Source organism: Bactrocera tryoni, chromosome 1 (genome assembly GCF_016617805.1).
Source record: "Bactrocera tryoni isolate S06 chromosome 1, CSIRO_BtryS06_freeze2, whole genome shotgun sequence".
Lineage (NCBI taxonomy): Eukaryota > Metazoa > Arthropoda > Insecta > Diptera > Tephritidae > Bactrocera > Bactrocera tryoni.
Genome location: NC_052499.1, coordinates 27,211,516 through 27,239,080, shown reverse-complemented (window position 1 = coordinate 27,239,080; position 27,565 = coordinate 27,211,516). Strand labels below are relative to the sequence as shown.

At 33.9% G+C, this 27,565-nt stretch overlaps 1 protein-coding gene across 4 annotated transcripts in view; it reads right to left on the bottom strand.

Annotated features, from left to right (window-relative positions):
- The window catches only part of LOC120766684 (transforming acidic coiled-coil-containing protein 1), a 30,862-nt gene extending 7,091 nt beyond the window's left edge, over window positions 1–23,771 (bottom strand). The window contains exons 1-5 of one of the 4 annotated variants that reach the window (XM_040092328.1): window positions 23,542–23,771; window positions 4,863–5,094; window positions 4,736–4,804; window positions 3,975–4,058; window positions 1,667–3,901 (exon numbers count right to left, since the gene is read on the bottom strand). In XM_040092328.1, coding sequence (XP_039948262.1) covers window positions 1,667–3,901; window positions 3,975–4,058; window positions 4,736–4,804; window positions 4,863–5,094; window positions 23,542–23,679 — 2,758 coding nt within the window. In that variant the 5' untranslated portion in view covers window positions 23,680–23,771. Of the gene's footprint in view, window positions 1–1,666; window positions 3,902–3,974; window positions 4,059–4,735; window positions 4,805–4,862; window positions 5,095–9,218; window positions 10,075–23,541 lie in introns of those variants that run through there. The other 3 variants (XM_040092325.1, XM_040092326.1, XM_040092327.1) reach the window with 3 other exon arrangements.
- Between the last annotated feature and the right edge of the window lie 3,794 nt (window positions 23,772–27,565).

Sequence of the window (27,565 nt, the reverse complement as noted above, 5' to 3'; positions counted from 1 at the left end):
TAAAAATTTCATATTTTTTTTATACAAAACCTAAACAAATTCATCATACCAATGTATGTATGTATATATGTGGACATACTAAACAAAAGAAAGAAAACGTGGAAAGGAACTTTAGCGAATGCAACAAAAGCTTTTGTCATTAGCCTATAGTACTAATGTTGTCATTGACTTTAAATACCACGTATGACGGGCGGATAACGCTGGGTTAAAGCAGCTGCAATAGCGGCAGCGAGTGGCATGGAAAAAACACCGTTGTATTAACGCATAGTAGAATACCACAAATAAACCGTTGTGAGTTATTGGGAAGGTATTACAGGTGTGGAAATAGCAAACTCACTGACAGTGGGTCGTTTTACGAATAGTAAAACAAAAGGGAGATGGAGCAGATACAATATAAGCAGGGTTTTCATTTACTACACCGTAGCAGCAAAATTTCTAGAATTATTACTGCTCTCACTTTGACGGGAGCCATAGCAGAACAATGTAAAAGTAAAAGCTCTGCTCTACTACCGCTCCCAATTTTTTGCTACCGCTACACCAGAGCAGAGCACAGCACTTCATTTTTGGCTATTGCTACAGCTATAGTTTTTATTTAACAAAACACCGAGCAGAGCAGAGCACATACTTTTACATTGTGCTGCTATGGCTCCCGACAAAGTGAGAGCGGTAGCAATAGCAAGATGAAATGCTACGGGAGTAGCGTAGCTTTTCAAACGCTGAATATAAATATAGTATGCATATTAAGATTATTTAAAATTTGTTTAATTTTTTGCGAAGGATTTACAATTTTTTATTTATAATATATAAGGCTGTATATACACATAACAATACTGATATACTATATTATTTTTAATTTTTTTACATTCTGTTCTATGTATTTCGCAAAAAAAAAACTACCTTTCACCCCACAAGCGCCTGACTTGAGTGAAGGTATTTATTTGGTCTGGTGTCGTGACAACCGCATGACCTGCCTAATAAATATGTAAATTAGCTGTGGACTTTTCTCTCGCTTTCAAGTTCAAACGCGCCTGCTTGTGCTAGCGGAAGGTCAGAACCGCCCTGCAACCAACTACCACAATGAAGAAGGAAAAACCGGGAAAAGAGTGGTAGGTAACTTGACAGTTTTTCTTTGTAGCGCATTCGCTCTTCAATTGCAGTCATGGCCTTGATTTGTTTTTATGTGGGGATGCGTTGAAATCAAAAGCTGTGTGGCATGCAGCAGTGATCGGGCCAATATGCACATATACATACATGCACATGTATATAGCAAACAGAAAATACCGGTTGATGTTTATTATTTGCCATTGCAATTCGAATGTGCTGTAGGAAGGAGTTGCTAAGGTGAAGTGCATATGAAATTGGACGTGGGTTGCTAGCAAAGCGATTTTAAAACACAGTGGTAAAAACTAGCGAAAAATGTTACATGAAGGGGAAAACAACAATGAAATGTAACACACGTGAACTACAGACCACATTTGAATGAAGAAATGGCGAGTCGACTACAATTATGACGTATAGGTAGGTGGTATTGCATATATGGTATGTAAGTGCATGCATTAAGAAATGGCGGTTAGCAGTGAGGTTTAAATTTCCGAAAAAGTCAGTAAATTAGACAGTTAATTAAGTTAGTGTATTAAGTAGGTAAAAGATAACAACGAAAACTCACAATTATTTCCATTCTCAAATTGCTCACTTGCAAATTCTTGCTGATCCATATCAACGTTAAAATTAGAGTCGAAATTACCAAAATTGCTTGTTGAAGATGGCTGCTCTTCCATGGGTGAGGGTGTACAATTGCCAGCGAACACATCCTTCTCATCACTGGCATCGCGTTTGGTTTGCTCTTTGGCGGATAACGCTTCAACGACATCTTCCGCATTTTTGTACGCATGGATAGACGGTCGTTTATGGATGGTAGCTATTGGTGGTGATGCCGTCGATGATGCTGGTGATGGCGGTAGTGGCACTTTAAAGGCATCATCATCCATAATAAGTTGGGTTTGGTCATTTCGTGCCCGATTTTGTAGTGTCGGTATTGGCGGTGAGGTGTTTGTTGGAATGGTGTTTCCAATACGATTTTGTAAGGTCGGTATTGGTGGCGAACTAGAAACAGTTGTTGTGGGGGACTGCATCGGTGTTCGGGATTGTGTTGTGTTGCTTTGACCAGCTTCTGTAGGTAATGTGTCGTCTATGTCCATAGGCACATTTATTCCTTCACTATTTGGTCTCATCGAAAATGTTGGTTCAGTAACAATGTAAGTACGAGGCCTCTCGGCTGTATCAGAATTATTTTCGCTTGAAAATTTCTCCTCTATTACATCTTCTGAGCCCATAAGATTAAAAGTTCGTCGATTATTGCCCTCATTCTCTGGTTTTTGTATAGTAATGTCTGTTTCTTGTGTTGGTACAGGCATATTAAAGGTACGTCGTTTGTCGTCGTCTCTTTCAGATTTTTGTCCATCGATACTTGGCGCTTGTGGTGCGGCAGGCATATTAAAGGTGCGTCGATTATCGTGATCATTCACACATTTTTGAGTCACGCTCTCTATTTCAGAGGAAGATGCCACCGGAGCCGTTACATTATATGTACGACGTTTATCTGAACTGTCTATGGAAGAAGCACTTGTTAAAGGTGTAACTGCGTCCGTTGCTGTTTTGCCATTCACTTTTGTTGACGCAATTTCATCATTAATAGACTCATTTGGACATACCGTAGTGCTGGTAATGCTTGCAGCAAGGTTTTCCGATATTGCATGCTGTGTTGGTTTTTCGTCGACTGTCGATGTTTTTCGTGAACCGAATAACTCCAGCTTCGGCTCACTGGCTGTAGATTTTTTACGTTCTGTTTCAATACGCTCAGTGTATTCCGATTTTTCTAAGAATGTCATACTTTTTGGCACGGCTGCAGTGGGCGAGCGTGGAAATTGTTTGAGTGAGTTTCCCTTATGTTTTATAGGGAAACTTGGTGAGGAAGCGGAACTTTTATTGCTATGCGTTGATGAGTCCATATCCACTGTCAGATTCAGTGCATTTTGTGAACCAGTCCAGGACTTACCGAATTCTTGTTTACCTGGAATTTTATATTTCAATAACTCTTCTTCGATGGGATGTAAACTGGTATTTGCGGAGTGAATCGAAGTTGATGATGTCGTAGCAATTGTTGCTTGAGTAAGATCGGCTGCTACTTCCGAAAAAGTTTCAGTACTACTGATATCTAGGTTATTGTGCTCATAATTGTTCTTTTGCGTTGTTGATGTGGGTATCTCAATACTTTTGTTTAGTGACAACTCCAGTTTTGATTGTGTAATTTCTAACTCGGTCTCAAGCTTAGGCATCGCAGCATTTTTGGGTACAGCTTCGTTTTTAGTACAATTTAGTTGCTTACACTCCGTCTGTTCGTCATTAGTAACAACACCTTCAGGCTCTGCTGTTTTCGAAGTTGACTCATTATCAACACCGACATTAGTTGTATGCAACTGGCATGCTTCAACGCTTACATTTTGTTTTAACTGAGTAAAACTCTCATCCACATCCATTGGTTCTTCATCGAAGGTTACATCTAATGGATGTTGGTGCGTTGCTAATAAATCGTCACCACTTATAGCTGAGACCAGTGATTGCAAGTCACCTTGTTCACTCTCATCCTGTTCTGACGTTTTATTTATAGTGACACTTAAAGGATCTGCTTCACCTGTCGTGAGTGTAGCATTTCTTGAGTTAGCAGCACTAAAGTATGATTCGAGTTCGGAGTTCTCAAAACTATATTCATCCGCTATAAAACCATAATCGTTAGCAGACGCGATTTGGTAGGACTGACATTCTGTGAAGGTTTCATTATCCGATGAGGCAGCGGTGTCCGGTTCAAGTTGTATCTTCAGATGTTGAGCCGATTTTGAGTCACCTAAAAGCATTTAAATGAAAACAAATGCAAAAGAGTGAAGGTAATGTTGTGCTTGTATAAAAACATGGCTTACCTTTTCCATCATGTTTTACATGCTCACTTATGGCTGCTGTTAATGTTGGTATAAGACCGTCTTCAAAAGTTAGTTTTGCGCGATCTAAAATGTATAAAATAAGTTAAACATTATAAGTTATTCATAAATTTCTAAATCATGTATAATTAATTGCATATTGCTACATTCCAAGAAGGATCGAGGGATTACCTGAGTATCACCACTTCTCAACTCGAGAATAAATACTCGAAAAAGCACAAGCAGAATTGATTGAAAGAACTCAATACTAAAAAACACAAACTTAAAAATATTTAAAGGGCCCATATCAAAAGTAATGGATTTTATTTTGGTAAATTTATAGTGTTAGCAGTATAGTGTTGCCTTGATTTGCATTTCCAAAAAGTTTACGATAAACATTGCTTTGTAGCCAACATATTTATAATCCATAAAAGTGTTTTGTAATTTAAAAAATATAAATACTTAAGGCTCCCTCAGAATAATAGTTTCGACATTAGCCGTTTCTACATAACCGGAAAATACTCGAATTTTTAATCGATTCAAACCGATTAAAGCAGAATGCCCCAAAGTATTTAAAAAACAATATCACAGGCGAACCGGAACAGCTCTTATAAATAGGTTCATCAACATATCAACAATAGTGCCCTAATAATTTGAGAAAAAGGATAGCATTTTTATGCAGATTGTTGTAGTTTTAAACTGGCTGACTTGGGAAAAGTGCTTAGGAGGATAAGTTGTGAAACTAATTTTGTGTATATGCTTACCTTCCGCATTCAGATTAAGCGCTGTGAGCATTTCTGGTGTTTTTGTTTCAATCAAATCGCTGGCTGCCTCTGCAAAAAAATGAGAATAATAAAATAGTAAACCAAAATTTAATTTAGTATTGCATACCGCATTTAATATCTATATTAGCACCCGTTTTAAGCGATACTGGAGTAGGCCCACCGAAAGGCTCTGCTTTCGGCTCAGTTTCGGTGGCTGTAATAGATGTCGTAGAAACGCTATCAGCCACAGGTGCCATAGCAGTTGATTTTAGTAGCGACGGCGATGAAGACAATGACTCTGTGGATTGCGTTGAGGGCGTGGCTTTGAGATTTGCGTTTTTCGAGCAAACTGCGTTATACTGCAATAAAATAAAACACGAGTAAATAATGAAATCAAGCCAAAATAAAAATTAAAACTTTTCCAATGTCAAGAGCTAGTTAATGTGTGAAGTTCACGTGTGTGCGACCGTGAAGAAATTTCGAAAATGAACTACACAACAAAGCCACCAAGTGCAGCAGGAGTGTTGCATCCTCCTCGATTTTTTACACGCTTTTGACAGTGAAATTTATAAATATGATATTGTGTGCGAATTTAGGTGTGCGCATTGCAGACATGAAAAGAAAAATCAAAACACAAACAGGCTATGGCAGGTGCAGCGAGACTTGCTAGTTTAGAAATTTTCAAAATAAACTTGTGGCGCAGCAGCCACCAAGCAATTGTTGCAATAACCAAAGCAAAAGACACTCACCCATGTGTCTATGACTTAGAGTTGTCGTGTCGCTACTGATAGTTTTGAATATAAAATAAAACGCAATTTGTGTAGCCTATTTCGCAAATTAATACGCTTTTTTGGTTTTTATGTAAATTTAAAATCTGCATTTCGTGTGATTTTCGCAGGCAACTCGCCAACTGCCAACACAATTCAGTTCACTGAGCCTAGACTGGGCACCACCGCCCGTAACATCTTCTTTGTACCGTCACTCATGGTGATACACTTTAGAGGCACAGTCTTGCCTTTCTGTAGCAAAATGCAATTAACATGAGATGTGTGTACATATATGTATGTATATGTATATATGCATATGTTATGTAGTAAATTGGCGGTGGCGTCTGGCTGTTATGGCGGCCTATTTGCAAAACGATATTTACAAGTGTATGTGTATAGACTGCATTTTTTTGGCTTTGCTCACACTAAGTCAAATGTGTGCCTAGTTCCCTCTATTTTGTATTAACCTATTGTTTTCCTTTGCGCATTTTAACAGCGCAAGCTTTGTTATACCCTGAACAAGACATATTAAATTTGCCATGACGTTTGTAACACCCAGATGAAAACGTCGGATGACGTTTAAAATAACAGCTCTACGAGCTGAGTCGATTTAGCCATATTCATATGTTTGTATATACTCGAGCCAGTGCTTTAGATTTATGTGAGGCAACGACATTAATCTCCGAACAAGTTATTCAGATCGGATAGTAGTCTGCATATAGCAGCTTTACAAACTGAACGATCATTGTCAAGTTCTTGTATGGGAACTTCTTTATTTGTGAAGGGTGTTCTAGCACCGGTGCAACCGAAGTGAACGTTCTTTTTTTGTTTTTTACTTTTTTGGCGGGAAAATGTACTCGAAATTCAATTAGCAAATGCAATACAAGGTTAAAGTCACACAAAGCATTTTACGTGTATTGGTAACACTCATGTGTACTCGTATTGCGAGTGGATATTTACAGTCGTGTATAAAATATTGAAAGTATAAGACATCACATAAATTGTATATTGTAAGATTTTAAACAAAAACTTGCTATTTATTGTATTATTGAAAAAACAATCCTAATTCAAAATGCGAATTTATAATAAATCGAACTCAAATTACGCACAACAAATTTATCTTGAAAACATTTGATATTATCCATAAATATGTGTGTCGATATGTATTTTTATATATATGTACATACATATATTCGACTGTAAAGCATATGCCTGTATATGCAGCATCAAAAGCTTGCTTGTTTTATTAAGTTTTTGTGTTATAATATAACATATTAGTTTTTTTAAAGGTATTTAATACTCTTCAACTTTATGGCAAAACCAAACAAATTTCTTACAACAACAATAGTTATGAACATAAAACATAAAAAACAAACATATTTTTAATACTTTGTGTGCTTCCATTTGCTTGAATTTTCACTTGTATTACATATTATTACCAGTGCCTCGCGTTATATAAGTGCGATCGGGTTACGTTACATGAAGTTAGAAAGATATGTACGTTTTCGTACTAAAGAACTTTTCAGACAGTTTTGTGATTTTTCTTCATTCTCTGATACAGATATTCAATCACAACATTGGTTTGGACAATTTCGTTTCGGTAATTGTTTGGAATCATTTGAATAAGGCCAAAAAACCTCATGGACCAAATTTATATCAGTGAATTGCCGTTGAATCGCAACAAAACTTGCTCACTTACGACAACTTCAAGCGAAAATGGTTGTGGCCAAATCGAGGTGAAACGGCGCAAACTGTAACCAAAATAGTATTGACGGTCAAGAAGGTTTTGCTATCTGTTTATTGGTATTGGCACGGAATAACTTATCACTGCCAACAACTGGTCTGTCCGAAGAGAACAATTGCCAATAGGGACGAGAGTTTTTATGATAGTGGCATTATGAAATCACCTTCAAAAGGGCAGCAAGTTATCGAACAAATGTATATACCTAAATCGTATCATTATAACTATCCTGAATAAAACCTTCCATATAATGCAAAAATAATGTATTTTTTTATTTGACTTTATGTTAATATGTATATACATATCATTTAAAATATAAATAAAGTTAGAAAAAGGATCTAACCTATAACACGATAAGAAACAATACAAATAAATAAAAAAAATACGGAACAAGGGTATTTCGTATAAAGATGTAAAACAAGGCCAAAAGACCAAATATTAGTTGATCTATTATTTTATTTTAGTTAAATATTGATCCTTTTGTTTTGGTGGATTCTAAGTCTGTTGTCGTTTCACTATTATTTTTATGAACTCTGCTAGTAATATGAACACTATTATATTAGTTTCTGTGACCATAACTGACCAACACCACAAAATAACCACGACGCGGCATAAAAGGCCACAAAGATAATTATTGAACGACTATTAAATGGGTATGTATTCGAATCGCTCTGGTTAAGTTTAGTTATATACAAATGCAAATACAACCTCATCAGTTAGTATAAAATATTACATGCCATTAATTAATTACATTTTTGCAAATTAACCCCCTGATAGCTAGTTTAAAATAGATAAAATCACTCAGAGACAGAAGTTGGTTATAAAGAAGAAAACAATAGCTTGTGATGCAGAATTGTCCATTAAAATCTATACGGCTAATTAATGTGCTTTTCTTAACATAGTAATTGAACTTAAAGCATTTTTTCAAGAAAAAGTGAGCAAAAACTATCCCGAACAGTTTTCGTATGTACATTTGACCCATTTACTATGTAAAAAAAAATGTTTTGGTAAAGTTTACTATGTAAAAAAAATGTTTTGGTAAAGTTTAATAAAAAGTGGAAAAAAATGATCAGATAAATCAAAATTGCTTTACATTAGATTATATTACATTTAAAGCAAAATGCTAGCAGAAATTTTTGTTTTTAACGCTTTGGAGGAGCAAGTGCTCTGGATTTTACACCACATAGTCACAAAATAGAATGCAGAAGACATCTCATACACTATTATGTTCCCCTGAAAACCCTAGCAGCCTCTTCGTAGATAACTTGGTTTTGTGGCCCATATTTATCATGCCCATAAATTTTGTATGGCGCCTACCAAAACAAAAAAAAAAAACGCGGCGCAAAGTTGAGCGCTAAAAAATTCGATTTTGACAGACCGTTATGCAGTGAAGATCGCAGCAGATAACGGAAATATTGTAATTTTTCTGAAAAATTTATTGACGCGTGATGTTTAATGCTTGTACAAATGGATGTGTGAGTATTATTAATCAATTAATTCGTTTTGCATTTCATTTATTTTGCATTAATTTTAGAATTTAAGTGAGAATTCGACCTAAATTTGCCGCTTTATTTAGGGGTGTCACGTCGGCGCGTTTGTAAAGATTTGAGTTGAGTATTAGTTGATTTTGAAAAATGTACGCGCTTAAAACGAAAATTCTGTAAATTTACGATTATACAAATAATAAAGATATAGAATTGTTTTCAGAATAATACATTAAAGAACGCCCACAAATAGGAACATATGCCACAGGTTTGCAACTGCAGTCTTTTTTATGCGCTGACAGCATTGAATGTGCTCACTCCTTTCACTGATAACTTTGATCTTTCACTTGAAAGCTTCCAACCAACAGTGACACACTAACCTCGATCACAACAAACGAACAGATTACATAGATTACGTTGTAATTAGCAACTAATTAGAACGCACGAATGCATATGGCATGAATTCTGTGGTGTCACGTAATGTCACATACCTCAGTCGCCAAAGCCTGCGTCAAAGCAGTTGGTGATAATGATAATGGTCGATTCGGCAAATGATGTTGACTCAGTGCACCGGCGGTATGTAGATCATCTTGTTTGCTTAAATTGTCATTGATTTCTATGAGCAACTCTTCGATTGTGCTGCCAACGCTATTAGACGGAGGATTCAAGTTGCCACTAGCACTGGCATTGCTACTGGTGCTTGTTTGTAAAGAACGTGACTGTGCCTGTGTAGGCGATTGACTAATTGGTGAAGAGGCACGTGTTGTTGTTGCCACAGCAATGGGGCGAAATTCATCTTGTCCATTTATTGCGTCCATTATATTTGATGCCACCATCAGCGAATTGACTAAATGTTGTTGTAGTGGATCCGGCGTGGTGGCTCGTTCAAAGGTCAATAATGGCGAGTGTGATGGTGACGGAGTTTGTTTCGGTGTGATAGGACGTGAATTACTCGTACCTTGTTCTGGCTCGTTTGACGTTGGTGGCATTGAATCGCTGCGCACCAAACTTATTGGTCGTTTTATAAGATTTGAAATGAACTCCATTGTATGTGGTGGCGAATTTTATAGTACAAGAGCTTTTGATTTCGGTAGCTTGTGACAACTTAAAATTTAGCTGAATGCGTTTTTTTTTTAAGCGGGATGGTGCCGTTGGTGTTACTATATTTGCGTATTTGGTTTGAATTATTTGTTTTGTTTTGCCAAAATCATTTAGCACGCACGATTGATTTACGACAATTACGTTAACGCCTGTAGTGCGTGGCGGCACGCCCTCGTATGCCGCCGAAATTGCTCGCCAAATTATTCTTTTTCACGACAAAAAAGGTTAAAGAATCACGTAATGAAAAAATATTGTGCGATCCGAGGATCACTGCTGCATGCACCATTAACTTTGTCAAAATTTTTGTAGCGATCGTCGGCAACACTTTTACTTTTTTAAAATAATTTCAAATTACTTTATTTTCATACAATTATTTAGTTTTTTTCAGTTCTTTACTTCAAACAGAAATATCAATTTTTGAAAATTATGGTGTTGCTTCTTGTCTGTGAGTTCAACGAAAATATTCAGAGTATTTTTATATGATCGAACATATACTTATGTATGGGATGTACATATGTATATGTGTAGTTTGGACTCGAGTAAACACAATTATATGCGACGGTCCGAACAGCGCGACCACAATTGAACGTAAGCAGACAAACGAACTATTCGAGAGATGTTCGAGGAGGCTGTTCCTGTGGCGCGCAAGTGCGGGCGTTCGCCAGCTGCTCAGTCTGAGTTATTAATTGCGCCGTTGTCGTGCGATAATTACGATCAACAAGCACCTTTCACTGTAGTTGTGTATGTTGGTATAAAAGTTCAAAATCGAATTGAAATTTTCCACGATTTTCTTTATTTCTTTAATTTGTGCTGCTCTTGATTGATCTCTTGCTTATTTCAGCTTTCTTTCTCGCAACAACAACACTTGTCTAATGTTTATGTACAATCACATCGCGCCGTTGATCGCCAAACAGATCAGTGAGACTAATTTGTTGTGGATGCCGCAATTGTGTTTCCACCGTTGATGGTTGCCGTTAAATTTTATTATCAGCACCGCTTCGTGAGTTCATTCATTCATTTTCATTCGCAAATTCGGCATGTACATACATACAAACATACATATGTATATATTCTTTGTAATGAAAAAGGGGTTGGTCTAATGTTCGAAAATTGACTAATTAATTAATTTTCGAATGCACAGTTCCACAAATTGCAGATAATAAAATAGATACTTATTTATTTTTCTTTTATTAAGAGAGTAAGTAAATTTTAATTGAACTATGTATTTGTATACGAAATCTTATTTTAACTTAGGCAGAAAGGTTGCAACAATAATAGAAAAATCGCTTTTTGAAGGGCAAAAATACAGTTGAAGCAAGAATTTGGCTTGACAGCATGTTTCTAGACAAGGATTAGTATACTAAGTTTTGACATGGTGGAATGAGCACTGCAGTCGGTGAACTCAGGGGATACTCAAAAGAGGTTGTTACCTAAGAAACATCAAAAAAGTCAGATAAATAATTTTAGATGCACATAAAGTGAAGCTATTCCATATAGCATGCACTCTTTAGATATCAACTGGACGTTTACATCATACATATAATTCACGAATATTTGGGTATGAGAAAGATCTGTACAACAAACACAACGAGGGATTGATGATTCGATGATATTTGACAATGGATGAAACATGGCAGCATCACTTTACTCCGAAGTCCAATCGACTGTCATCCGAGTGGACTGCACACGATGAACCCGCTTCAAAACATGGAAAAAGGCAACAGTCGGTTGGCAAGTTTAAGGCATCTGTATTTTGGAATAATTTTTATTGACTACCTTGAAAAAGGAAGAACCATCAACAGCGACTATTACAAGGCGTTATTGGACAGTTTGAGAGACGAAATCGCCGAAAAATGTCCGCTTTTGAAGAAAAAGAAAGTCCTTTTTCACTAAGCCAATGCGTCGTGTCACAAATCAGTTGTTGAATAAAACAAACGTATTTTGCCAAAAAACGAGCTTTACTATGTTAGACTGGGACTTTCAATATCTAGTACAAACATATAACTTTTCTATTTGACGAGATATCGTCACGAAATGTGTCATGGTTTATTTTCTAAATCAATGGTGCATTCTCCGAAGAAACTGTGCATATCGGTTACCTATAGCATATAGCTATCATACAAACTGAACAAGCGGAATCAAGTGCTTGTTTGGAAACTTTTTCATTAGAGGAGATATCTTCACGAAATTTGGCATGGGTTTTTCTCTAATGCAACGGTGCAATTTCTTAATTCTTTTAGGGTGAAGGACATTTATTTGTGAAGGGTATTATTACTTCGGTACAATCGCGTTTAAGTTTTTTTTTTTTTATTTTAATATTTTCAGAATATTTGTCTACCGTACTATTAATACTACGTACTAAACGTCTACAGTTGATGACAGAAAAAGAAGTGGTCGTCTTTGCGTGGTTTGAACTAATACAGCCATAAAAACTGTTCGCGAACGCATTTGCAGAAATTCACTTCGAAACTAAATAATTAGGTCATGGGTTATTGATACAACGACCAGAAAAATGTCAAGACTTATTCGAGATGATCCCCACATGAAAGCCTATCGTCGGTCAACTGTTGGTCAAGCTCAACAGATGCAATTTCCCTCATCGCTCATTTATTAAAAAAATGAGCTTTATTACAAAATGTATCATAGTTTAATTTTTATAAAATTCTCCGCATTTTCAAATAACCGTAAATTAACGGTTGAAAGGTTCCGCTATTCAACATATTTGATCGTTTCTATATAGGTACTAGAGGACCCGTTCACGCCGCTTCACTGTGGCTGATACATAGATAATACTACTACTACCATCTATATGATTTCTATTAGTTGGATTATAACTATTAGTTAATGACATACGTCTATAGCATTTTTATGAAACAACTTGTGCTAGTTTTTAAAAAAAATGGATCATACGACATTCCGAGTGTTAATAAAGCATTGCTTTTTGGGGGAAAATACTGCTGAATTTGGGCTCAGGGAAATCCATAGATGAAAAGATATTTCCTAAGCTTAAAGAGGCGAAAGCACTGTGCAAAATGGGTGCCTCGCAAGTTCATAATCCAACAAAAACAACGAATAACTGATTCTGAGAAGTGTTTGAGTGCTCTTTAATCATAATAAAACCGAATTTTGCGTCAGTGTGTGACAATAGAAACATAACTCCATCATTTCCCACTGAAGTCTAATCGACTGTCATTCTAGTGGACTGTACATGATGAACCGGTTCTCAGGCGTGGAAAGACGAAAAAGTCGGCTGAAAAGGTTATAATATCAGTCTTTTGGGATGCACGTGGTATAATACATACTCAAAGTCTGATTACCGAGCCAGTTATAATCTATTTTACCGCGTATTTGGATGTAGTTCCTTTCTACTATTCCAACTACTTAGCAATAGTATTATTTTTGAGGAAGAATCTGTTTATAATTGTACGCATATATTCAAATGATTTCTACAAACATAAGTTTTAAACAAATGCTTATTATTTGAAATATAATTTTTGTATTTATGAGTTGTATTAAATTTTGACATAAAGAGATAAAAGGTATCCTATGTCCTTACCCTGGTTCTAAGCTACTTCTCCACTAATTTTCAGCCAATCGGTTTAGCCGTTCTTGAGTTATAAATGGTGCAACTAACACAACTTTCTTTTTTATATGTATATAGATATAGCTACCCATAGATGTATTGAATCACCCAATTTATTACTTAAGAACGAACAACTCTGTCCACATTATGAAAACTTGTCTAGAGATGTCGCCTTTTGTATCGTTTTGTTTATTGCACGTTTACTCCAATTTAAGGTTTGAATATTGGATACTGCGATGGTAGCGCAAGCTATAATTACAAATGAAAAACTAATTTAAAAAAACATTTTACAGTGGACCAAATTATGAATCGAAACCATCCTCGAATCTCCTTAAACACACACAAAAAATTTCATCAAAATCGGTCCAGCCGTTTAGGAGCAGTTCAATTACAAACACACGGTCAGAAGATTTATATATGTACATATATAAAGATGTATATTTATTGCAGCTTGATTGATGTTTAAGAGAATCATTAGATACAATAACAATAAAACCGAAAATTTTTATTTTTTAATTACAAATATGCAATTATTATATTCGGATTTTTTGTCTATGTCTCTGCATATTAAAATATTCGGACAAAGGGCTGGAGTTGCTTTTTAAGTCACGAGTAATCTGATGTATCCCATATCATAGGTTATATACCATATTTTTGCTATCCTCTAGAAATCCACTCATACCTTTTCGGAACGACACGCATACTGACTGTAATTTTCTCTATTCTAGCAGATATGTAGTTTCACAGTAGCTGAAAGCACTTCTTAATTACTTGACGCCCATGGCTAGATTTATTAAATTATAAAACATGTTAAACATTTAGGCTTGTGAATTTTAAATGTTTTACAACTGAGGCTAGGAATATATACGCCAACTTAAAAATTTCTTAAAAGTATGAAAACTATCGAGACATCTATATTTCTTTGCCTAATACTATTTCTCTAACTAAACTGAAATCATTATTGGAGTTGACATCAACGTTTTTTCAGTTCCTTTACCCAAAGTACTAAATTATTTTTCATGGACAATGGTTCTCACTAAAAATGTTATCAATTAAAATTTTATCAACGCGATGCGTTATTTGTTCAGTAATGTAAACTCACTTTCATAAGCAAATAACTATTATTAATAACAAATAAATTCGAAAACAGAGAAAAATATTGTAATATAAACCTCTTACCTCTTAGTCTTTTAGCTTCAGACACTTAATAAAGTTTACAGAATTTTACAGATTGCGTTCAGTTTCACATTTAACATATACATACGTATACTATATACTACATATATGTATTTATATCCACTCAATAAGTTTTCGATCGACAAAAATTTGCATATTTAGTTCCACTTAAAGCACACAAACTAGTTCATAGAATTAGCATTTCCCAAAAAAACCAAATACCAACAATGAACGAACACAAAAATCCAAAACTATTACGCGCAACACAAATTGTAATGTAGTGTAATGCGATGCGATGGTGATACAGCCGACAACATGGTGCAACAACGAATAACCATGTACAACAGCAGGCGAACCGCCAGTCAATGGTTTCTCGAGAGGTGGGAGTGACTTGGTTGTCTTCTGATTATAAGATACCACACATACCCACACACATACACACACATGCGCTATAAAATGCAGAAAAATGAGCATTCAGAAGAACGGAGGCAACAGAAGAAATGCGCTGCAATCCATGACCAAGAAGTTGAAGCGCTCTAAAGCGTCACCATGTAGAGAGTAACACTTGCAGCACTTTCAAGCTATTAAATGGAGCCGGTGCTAATAAGTGCAGCGCAAATGACATGGGTGCATGTACCTTGGAATGCGCATAAGTGAGTGCAATAAAAGACTACGTAAAGCAGACAGGGGTGAACTGCACTATTACAATAATACAACAATATGGGTTGAGTGTTAGGGAGCAAGGAGTGTTGAGGGCTAATTAAATTGAAAAATTATTGTAATATTGTTTGTGTTATGATTTGATTTTAATATATGTACATACATATGTATATGCATTTGGTGGCATATCTTTTCGCGTTCGGTGTGACATCATGGCGCATAACTTTGGAATAAAGAAAGCGAAATACTAAGGATTGCTAATATATGACAATTTTAATTCTTTCAAACAACTTAAATGGAGTTACATCTTGTTTAACCTTCGAAGAAACATGTTCAAAATATACCAAGTGTTAGGAATATAATTTCTTTCAATGCTTTTACGGGTAAATTTTATAACATCACGTCAAAACTGGGTACTAACTTCGCTGCCCGGTTATAGAGTATATTTCCAACATTTAGAAAACTTTTTATATAAAACCATCAGCCTGCTTGAAACTACTAGGGCTCCAATTCGGGCAACAACAAGAGACATGAGAGGTCCGGTCCCCCAATTCACCAAGTTTTTATCAATCTCGTATAAAGTTGGAATAAACGTATTGGTGCTATTCTCTTTGGAATTAGTCTACCTCCAAGCCCTTTGTATATTTGAACTTTCTCAGTGTTAGCAATAAAAACCGTTTTGTAGCCGGCAAATGTATACAATTTGATCGGACAGAATACATTGTTACAATATGTGCATATATAAACACAGTTGAAAGTCGCCTGTCAAAATGAGCAAGCGCATAGGCCACGAAAGAGGCGCGCCAACGTCAGAAATTAAATGAAATCAGGTAAAACAAGTAAAAAGAATAAAATTTACACATTGGCATCAGTTGGCTAAATATAGCAGCACCAAACTACAATATCGAGCAGACAAGCGTCGCAGTATTGCATCCTCGTGACAAGCAAGAAATTTTCATTGCAGCAAAAAAACGCAACAACAAAAATAAAATATACACAAAAGTCAACACAAACATGAAGAGCCAGAGCCAAGAACCAGAGCGAAGCATATGAGTGAAAGGCTATGTGGAGAAGTCTTTTTGCCGTGGTCCAATACCAGAAGCATATTTGTAAATGATACTTGGGGCTTTCTTGCACACAGAGAACAACTAAAACACAAAAGCCTAGGCACAGCTGTTCAGGAAAAGAGAGCAAGAGATTGAGGGTAGCGGCCGCATGAATGTGCAATTATTACAAAAGTGTGGGCACACGAACTGGAGGCCACGATAGTATTTTTTTTGTTCCAATTTATACGCGGTGTCTGCCCACGCTAGTGTAGAGAAAGATCACATTATTGAGAATTGTTGTATTGCAACTGCTAGAATGCTCATTGGGTTCTAATGTGTTTATGCACCAATTTTCAAATTTTTATTTCGGTTGATTTGTTCTTATTTGGTTTATTTTTATTTTACATTCGATACATACATATGTATGTGTATGTTTATATGCACAGTAGCAAAACAGTGGTCAATTGAAGGAAAAATAGAAAACGGATATGAAAATTAGTAGGGATGGGCTAAATTCGGGTGACCAAACCAAATTAGAGGGTCCAAAACCGGAGAAATACTTTCAGGTTTGGCTAAAGTTTATATTAAAGAAAGAATTCACCATTTTTTTTCAACGAGACAGTAAATGAATAAAAACAATATTTGGTATTTTATTAACATACACCAGCGGCAACCCACAACTTACCATTCAAATTTTTTAAGTGTTACGCATATTTGGCAACACTTAAAAGCAGTACTTTTTTCGGTATCGAATTTTTATTTATTTTTATAGATAGTGACGTGTTAGTTATATATCAAAAATATAAAATATAAAAAACAAAACACATTCAGTTCTACACTAAATCATTTAAAAGTTAGGGAGGCTTACAAATGACATATAAGACTGACACGCGATGAAAAATTAGCCATTCTTAATTTTTTTTTTAATTTATCTTAGCTGTAATTAAAATTAATGTTTTCTTAAATTTGTTTAAATTTAAATACAAAGTTTAGTCGCATTATTAATTTAAAAACAATAAAGTAAAACGCTTGAGTATAAGCAAAGAAAGGCTATTTTGTATTTTATTCTTTAAACCACCATAAATATATTCAGGTAACTTAATATAATTTACTATTATTACTAAAATTAAAAGAGAAAACGAAAAAATTGAGGAAAATATGGTGGTAAGTTGTGCGTGGACGCATGTGTATATTAACTCGGTCACATTGATTAATAAGGCAAAAGCTATGCAAATCAAAAATTGCTATATTAGGATATAGGGTTTGGACCAAATTGTAGATGCTTTGGCAAACCTATTCACTTCATTTCAGTAAAATATAAAACCTTTTGCCCAACATTAACGGATTAAGTTAGGCGGAAAGTTGGGTATATTGTGACAAGAGATTACATTAAGGGAGGAGCCTGCTGGTACAAAATTATACTATGTATGTAAATCGAAACAATATCACATACTTTTATTAATATTTACATATTTACTTCTTAAAAATGCATTGCAATCAATTATATTGTAATTAATTAAAAAATACCTTTAGGTGTAAAAATAAATTCAATTAGTTAATTTCACAATCAACGTACCTATGTATATTTAGAGCAAGCATGTACATATGTATATGTATGTATGTATGTAAAAGGCAAGCCTAAATTTTAATCTTTACTTAAATTCGGTTGTTGAAGTTTTCTTTTTGCTCAACTACTTTTTGAACATTAGCGGGCGGTCGCCCTATGTATTTTAATTCAATCACTTTGGTACATTTTATTTTATTTAGCAACAAGTGACAGGAATATCCAAGTTGCCATTAATTTCTATTATTTTGGTTTATAACGCTTTACGGTTCAATGTACAGTGAAAGCACTCATTAACGGACCCTCAAATAAGTTTATATTCTTTGGAAGTCTAAACTTTTTCTGCATTTCTATAACCTCCCGATGAATACCTTAATGTCTATTTATAATACAAATGCGTCATGTATGTATGTACGTGAAAGTCGGAACTTTTTCTTTTTAGTCTTTTTTGTTTTTGACCACCTCTACAACTTTTAAACCGCGTTAACAAAACGGATTTTATTAAAAATGTTGCGACAACTTATGCAGATGTTTGATTTTAATTTTTAAATTTCATAATAGACGAATAATTTTTATTCTAAATAAGAAACCGTTTTATTATTGTTTTTTTCTTAGAACTAACTTATTATCAACTTTTCTTCACATTTGTGTATGTGCGCGGTCAAAGAATAGGCGATCAGTTGATTATTTGAGATTGCGCTTCTGCCTTGACAATATTTCGTGGCACGTCGTTATACATAGTACTTTTTTTTTAATTTAGTAAACAAAACATTTGTTAATAATTTATTATTTACACAAAATCTGCCATATAGATAACCTATTCATGCACAGATAGAACTTGTTTTTTTTTTCAAATTTATTTCAGTGACTGATCAATCGAAACAGTGGCTATATCATGTAACTCCAATTGGAAGTTATTTATTCACAAAGTATAGTGCATATTTTCGTGCATTTCTCACCAGTTTATTTTATTTATTGTGCCAATGGCCATCTTACAAATATATGACTTAAATTTTCAATTATTAAAATATACGTATATTGCAATTTTCAGTTATTAAAAACAATGAAAATATACAATCACACATCAGGAGGTACCTTAGAACTTTGCTTTCCACTTAAATTTCCCATTGCTCCCTTTTATTGAACAGTATTTGAAAATATTGTTAACATTTACGGAAACACATTTAAAATTGCCTTATATTAGAAAAGGCATATAGTATTTGTTTCAAAAAGAAACAACTAATTTTGTTATTGCACACACTAGCGGTATTAATTATTATTATTTTTTTTCAAAACTGAAAATGCAGATAGTTGCTGTTTGCAACTTGGTGAATAACCGTTTCCGTCAAAACTTACAACCAACTGGCAAAAAATGTAAAATAGCAAAAAAGTTCAACGACAGAAGCAACTCAATAACGATTATAAGAAAACAAAAAAAAAACATATTACTCAAACATACAAAAGTTTTTACGTGCTATATAGTAGAAAGAAAAGCGAAAAGATTGCTGCGCTTTTACTGCCAGCTGCACGAGCTTGATCGGGTGGACGATCGGACAGACAGGCAGGCAGACAGACAAGAAAGTATGATGGGTGGCATGGCTGGCTGCGGTGTTATTGGACGCCGACAACGTTAATGAAAGCAAAACAATCAGTAGCAGCATCGGCGATCATGACGTTGTAGATCACTCATACTATGCTTTCATTCTGTACAAAATTACATGGAGTCGCATTGCTCGTGGTTTAGACACAAAAGTAGCATTTCACTTCTCGTATGGGCTGACTATGTTCAGAACGCTTCGCTCCATTGTGTCCACAACTCTCCCGGCCAACGTTCGATTTTTGTGTATAAAGTAAAAAGTTCGATAGCTTAGTGGAAGCACATACGAAAATGGACTGCCTATTAAAAAGGCATTTGCAGCGTCGCCAGCGCTACCGCAACTTATGGTGTGTCATATATAGCAAAGAAAATAAAATAAAGGAATTGCGAATACATACAACGACTATGAGCGAACTGTTTGTATTTTTTATGGCCCAGCGGTCCGACTTCCCATTTGCTAAAAAGAATTGCAGTAAATTTCGTTTAAGAAAGTAATACGTACATACATATGTATATGCTCATATTGTACATATAAGTACCGGGTTTTCCAATAGGGATGATATGATTTCTAAGTAACTCTAAGTCGTTTGACTATTTTTAATGTCATGAACTGTAATATTTTTCATAATATTCACGTTTTTAAATTATTCATTTTATTATCAAAATAATCGTTCTCCAATTGCAACTTTTCGTGCGCTTTTGCATGGAAATTTATCGATTCCTAAACGTTTCCAAGAATTAGGACTGTCTCAAACCACAACCTGGCAGATTTTGATAAAGGAATTTGGCTTGCGTCCGTATAAAATTGTTCTCACGCCAGAACTGAAGCCGTAGAACCACCTTAAACGTCATGAATTTGCTGACTTTGCCTTGTAATAACTTGAAAACGATAATGATAAAGTTGTGCGGTTAATAAACAAAACTGTCGATTGTGGCAAAGAAGTCGTGGAGGCCATTTGAATGATGTTACATTCAGAATTTATTTGTATGGACTGTTTTCACATTAAATAAAAAACATTTTAATTTCCTTAACAAATAGTTTGTTTGTTTTTGAAAACAAATCAAATCACTCTTATTGGAAAACCCTGTATTTGTATACAAATGAACAATTCAAAAATAATTCAAAAATTTCGTAGAACTGAAGTAAACAAATACAATGGCTAATAAAATTCGGCCGCGTCCACTTTATCGTCGAAAACTGCAGGTGAAATGAGGTTGGCAGAACTTTAAAATAACAAAAATATTATTGAATATGATCAACATCTGCATACAGTTTTTTTCAGTCAATGTACAACAGCGTAAACCAATTTTAAGCAAAAAAATGCCTTTCGCATATGATTTTACTATGTTATATATCCCCAAAATCAAAATATTTGTCTGATAAAGCTAGCTAATTAGGCTAGCGCAAAAACAAGTAGTTCCATTACTTCAAAAGTCGCATAATTCAAAAAAGTCGACAGCCGTTTAAAGCTTTCCATTGTCTTTTATGTGCTGAACACATAGAGCGCGACAGGCTTCAAGCGACCTCTCTCAAATATCAAAATACACACGTTCTTATGGACACAGTTATTTAGACAGCTGTACGACTACTCGACTGCAAGCTTTCAGTTGTCGCTCTCGCTAATTTAAAAATATTTTTAAATTTTCCGACGACAGTAGAAAGAATATGTAAAATGTAAACTTATTCAAAGCTCTAACAAACCTGACGTTATTTTACAAATAAAAGCATAAAATAGCTCTGTTATATCATTTGTAATAACAATTTATAATTTAAAACAAATAAATTTACCCATTTACTTATTTTTTGCATAAAAAATTTCACTTTGAACAAAATATAAAAATTTCATTGAACCAGCATTGACGACGCCATCTACAGTTCAGGTCAAATCATACGAAAAAAGCCATGTTTTTGTGTTTTTTTTTTTCCTGACGACACAGTTAAAATTGATTTATCCACCCAATGGCACATTGAAGTATGACATTCGAAAAATGTCTTATCAATTTTTTACAAAGAAATATTAAAAAATACGGCAATGGCAGCAATTGTCCGGACGGGTCTCGAAAAAAAAGTTGAATTGCGGTGCCCCTCATAACCCGTTGCTGGATTATCCGAAATCAAAAAATGAAAATTCATTCGTTAGATAATATTTTTCCCCTGATAACGCTATACGGGTTTTTTGGAAATTCCAATTTTAAATTTTTTCGAAGACTTCGAAGTTTTTTGGGAAAAAATCGGCTAAGTTGTTATTGCGAAATCAAAATTATGAACAAAAAAACTTACCAGCGTTACCTCGTAAAATATGTACAGATATAGTGTTTAAAATTTCAAAAGGATCGGTGCAGTAGTTTTGAAGTTATGAGGGGCAGCGACTTTGAAAACGTGAGTTGTGGGAAAAACGCTTTAAAGTTTCACAGACGCTCACAATCAAATCGGAGGGCGGAGACTTACAAGTGTATATCTCCGTCAATTTTGCTTTAATTGCTCTCAAATTTTCACAGAATAATCTTAAGATATTGTACATTAATATAAAATAAAAAAATGCAAAAAAAAATAAAGTCTCGTTGCTTGAAAAAAACGAAAAGAGATTCAACAAAAAAATTAAAAGAAAAACATTCTCTTTTAATACACAACGAAATACATCATGCGCTTTCATATTTAGTAAATATAGGAAAACACTAAAAATTTATTGAATAAATGCTGAGCATTCTTATCTTTCTATGTTTCTATGCATCAATATGCAAATTTTACACAATACTATGGACAATGACATTGCGCACATTTCTGCATGCTCAAAGTAAAAATTCCTTTTTTTCAGTTATGACACTATTCATGTAAATGAATGATATGTGCATGTCCTATTGTTGATTCATGCTGTAAAAATATAAATAATTATTATATCATATTCTTAAGTGATAAATTCGTTCCGAAATCGGACATTTTGAATTTCTATTCACACCAGAAAAAGTCCGCTGTAAGTCTGATAGGCAGTGACAGCGAGCAAACAATATTTGTTCAACAAGAACATCATAGAAGCACAAAAGTTAGGTCTATGTAATTAGAATGTATCCGGGTTCATAACCATAAACTATTTTGAGATAATTATAAAAGGTTCAAACTTATTGTATCTCAAATTATAAAACATAAAGGGTTCAAAGGTAAACGGCTATCTCTCTGACGTTTATCGCTTCTTCTCATCACGGTACTTAATACTCTCCCGCAATAAATCCACAGTGAGCATATTTACAGACTTGTTAGAATAGTGCACTCCGGACTACGACAGGTTGTCTCTTGATATCTCCCGTCGAACACCTTATGTACATAGTGAGGCCCGTATACTCCCAGTTAAGTAGCATAATGAACTCCTCTCCAGGAAGTTCCTGCTGGGATGCTTTCGCTTGGACCAAAACTGCTTCCTAGGAACATCAAGAGGTCATTCCTCAACAACAACAACAGTTGAAGTGTTAAAGGGAAAAGAATGACATCTGGATGTATTGACGTGCATAATAGGATACACATAGTTGGAAGATTTATAAAAGCCTTTAGTTAATTTGTTTTTGACATATATTTAATATATTGACCTTGCAAACTGTATTATTTCATGATATGAAAATAAGCATACAAATCCTTAAATTAAGCAGTATTAATTGAATTAGTGGATAAGATTTAGAATAGCATCCTCCGATTTCGGGGGATTAAAGTTACTTGTTTTTGCGATATGCAATACAACAAAAATGTGTAGAACGGATATAAGTGTAAAACTTATTATAAATCAGAGAAAAACGCATTTTAAATATTATAATTTTTTAACTTTTAATGCAAATATCTCAAAACCCATAAGTCAGCGGAAATTTTTTTCTTGATCTAGCCCCTACTATCCCCACAAACACATTTTAACCAAGAAATCGGGAGATGCTATTCTAAAATTTACCCGAATTATTATAGCCACTAGTTATTGAATATACAGTTGAGAAATACTTATGTAGTAATTTGTTTTTTTTTTCCTCCTGGAAAATCTACACACTTGTTACAAAATGATTTTATTTTATAGGAGCTACGCTATTTCAAACACGTTGATTGTTGGCTTACCAAATTGCTTTCATTGTTGGAATTCAATTCCTTTAATACCGCACGATTAACTGCACTGCAATTCAATAACTTTGGCGCTTCTGTAGAGCGGTCACCATAGCTAGCGGTTCGCGCTTCTTTGTTTTCAAAGCACTCCATTTGACAATTTTTCGGTAACAAAGCAAATTAGGAAGCAATAACTTTATTTTTAAAGAACTTTAGTTATTAGTTCAATTCTTGAAACACTTGTATGACTAAATATAACAATATATTAATAGAAATGCGTAAAATAATATTCAGTTGGACTCACTTTATACAGATTCCCGTTTCAATTTGATTTTAGCAAATAGAAATAATTGCAGCCAACTTCACGAGTAATTGGGGTTGTTGCCAATTAAATTTTTATGCCTCTAAGCAAAAAAAAAAACATTATTTGAAACTATTTATTACTGCAATTATTATTTAATACATTTCACATTTACATATATAATGATTTGCAAACAGTTAAAGTGTTCTGAAATTCTATAGTAATGGGTAATGCTTAAAGCAAAATAATAATTGTATCGTCCACATTCTGTTTTCGTTTTGAGCGCCATCTATGAGTAGAAACTTTATTATATGGATACATTTTAATTACAAACGCATTTGTAAATATAATAAATATATTTGACTCAGACGTGTAAGTAAATCCATGTAAAAATGTTTTTGTTTCAACTGAAAACGGTAAGAACCTTTAACAAGTATTCGACTATTATACCGGTGGAACAGTCCAGTACATTAGTAAGGACTTTCTGAAACACAAAAAAAAATGTGTGTGTTTCCTTGAGTCCTATAATTTTTTGGTTCAATACTAATTTTGTGTTTACAGGTATTTGAGATGTGATTTGTTTTCGTCAAATGTTTTATAATGTAGTTATTAGTTGGGACTTTAAAAAGTTCACCCTGTGTCGATGCAACCATAATGGCGGCATTGCTGACAAATGATAAGTGTGGGATTGAAGGAAATGCATTATTAACTATTCATATTATTTTTAAATATTATATTAACAGCTTTAAAGATATACATCACAATATATTGTGATTGAAAATTTAAGCTTATAAATAACATCTTAAACATATTAATATGTAATACAAATAGTTAGCTACTTGCAAGTTTAAAATCAATTTCTTTTCCGGTTTTGATAAACATTCGAATCAGCCCAACGCTCTGTAAAGTAAAAAGTGGTATCTTCCTGTCAGAACACTGCAATGCGTTCATTAAAAACACTTTTATAAAAAAAAACATCCTCCTTTTTAACCTGAATTGTACCAGCAGGTTCTCTTCCAGTATTTTATTTTCGCAAGACTAGCACATTTGTATTTATATCTTATAATTTCTTGTTTCCAAGACTAAATACGATAATGTGTATTGTCGTAGTTAATTTGTTCATGACTGCAGCAACTGACGCAAAACTAAAGGAAACGAAAGCAAAACTATCAGGTATCACAAACAAGAAGGTCAGTCGCCAAGAAAGCGTTACCTAAAAAGTAAGAAAGTACGGTAAATTAGCAACTGCCCTCGGCAGCTAAGTGGTTCGACTTTTAATAAAAAATTTGTGCTAATAATGTAACGAAAAGCTGGATACTGTCATGACTTTTCTTCCGCCAGTGTTTGAGTTGTCGACTCATTATATGTTGTTCTATTGATCCAAAAAAGGGTTATATAGCCGAAATAATTATATTTTGTCGGATTAAAACCGTATAATTCCAACGTCTACTTTTAAGCCTTTCTAAATGTCAAAGTCCGTGGAAAGAGCACTTTAAATACATCTTCTAGCACAAAATTTTTCATATAGAATATTCGTTTGTAGTTTGCGGTAATGCTGTCGGGTTGGCAATTTTTTCGTTGATCCGAGTGTCGTGAAACCCGGTAACGCTCTTTTAACGCGAACGATTAACGCTGGACGTTTAACCAGCTTAAAAAAAAAATAATAATTCAATTAAAATAAAAAAAGTTATGCTTGGTTTTAAAATTTATATAAAATATAAAATTTTTTGTTATAAATTAATAATAAATAATTAGACACGCAATTTTCAAGTATTTTTTGCCCGTTTTATTAAAAAAATATTGCTCTTTTACAGAATTTAGTTTCTTTTTTAAATACATTAATGCATATATTCTTCAAAATCATTTAACATTTCAACTTCCCATGCACATACATCCATACACACCCGTGTACGGACAAGTGCATTTATGTACTTAGGGAGCATATTACTATCATTTATGGTGCCTAATACATGGTTTTGTTGCTGTAATATTTTTAAGGTACATGTAACGTTGCAAGACCGTTACAATTTTCAGAAATATTTTACGTAATTACTCCAAATGAATAGCATTTAAAAGTTTATTTAGTTTCTTAGGCATTTCATTTGTCTTTTATTATTTGTGATATTTATTTTTTAGTAAATTAAACTGATTAAAATTATATTTTGTTGAACCTCAATTTACTATTCGTTATTTTAGGTAACTCTCTAACTGTTTAGCAGCGCCATTTGTATTTCATTTCTAACCTTATTTATTTAGCATTCAAATTTAATTGACTGTTTGCATAAATTTTCGAGATTCTAGTTTCTAAATTTCTTAAATATGCAAACAATATATGTATGTATGTAATATTTAGTACTCACATACATACATAAATAATATATGTACCTACTTATATCATATTTCATCTAAGAAAGAAAATAGTTAAAATGAGTTTCAAAAACATTTTCAGAAAATTTAAGCGCATTCATATTCATAATATTGGAAGCAGAATGCTTTGATGAGGCTTTCCTTTGGTCCCGCGATAAAAGGTTGTTTGACGTAATCGGAGCGGATACGCTAAACACTGCCGCTCGACCGCTGTGAAGTGCTTACGGCTGGTGCAACAGCAGCGACAACAATAACACGATTTCTAATTAAATTTGTAGTTATAAAACAAAAATCATTTTGTTTAATCTAAATTACCGCTATAATTAATAATGTATGTATACAATTTGAATACAGTTTTGATTTTTTACATTCAGAATTTTTTCACAAATCTTCAATTTAAGGGGTTATTCCAGAATTTCTTCGTGACAACTGGAGCGGTTTAAGCTAAACGTAAAAAAAAACTTCTATCAGCCAATGCAGCTGAAATATGGCATGGAAATTCTTTAAATATCTCTCTATCACATGAAAAATTGAAATTTGTAATATTTTTTAAATAATTCGAGAAATAAAAAAAAAAAATGGTGAAAAAATCGAGTTTTTTTTTGTAGTCGCAATTTTATGAAATTTCTTTTCAGTTTTGAGATAGCGACATTTGTACTAATCAATAATCTATCATTGTTTTATTTTTCAGATGATCTCAAAGGTAGAAATCATAGCGATGAGGGCACGGCCTTTTTCCCCACTACTTCAACGACGCATAACTCAATGAATTATTTTTTAAATTAATTTACACTTCAATTACAAATAAACAAATGATAAAAAATGGATAGTAAAAATATCAAATAATTTTTTAACAATTGTTAAAAAAACGCTCGAATTTCGGACCTCTAGATTAGAATACGCCCTTAAATGATCTACGTAAAACAGATTTGAACAAAACAAAAATAAAAACGTTACTGTTATTTGAAAAGTTAAGAATACACTTCGGATTTCACTACTTTTGTTACTACTTTATTATAGTAAATATATATATAGCACTGGTTAGTCCGGTCAAATATATATGTATATTGGGCCGTATTTACAGTTGAAAAACCCAGGCTTTAAGTTAGTGTTTGTTTTCAACATTTCACACTGTAAAAATTATCTGATTTCAATTTTACTGTTAAATTATGAGCAATTCGTTTTTGATCTTGTTTTTCGTTTTTGTTTTGAACCTTTTTTTACTTAATATTTGTACTTTTGTTTAGATCGCTGAAGCTTGTTGTGCATTGAATAATTATGTATATATGTATGTACATACATATATTTCACATAGTGCGAGGCAAACAGTTCCAGCAAAAAGTTATATATGTAGTATATCCATATGTATGT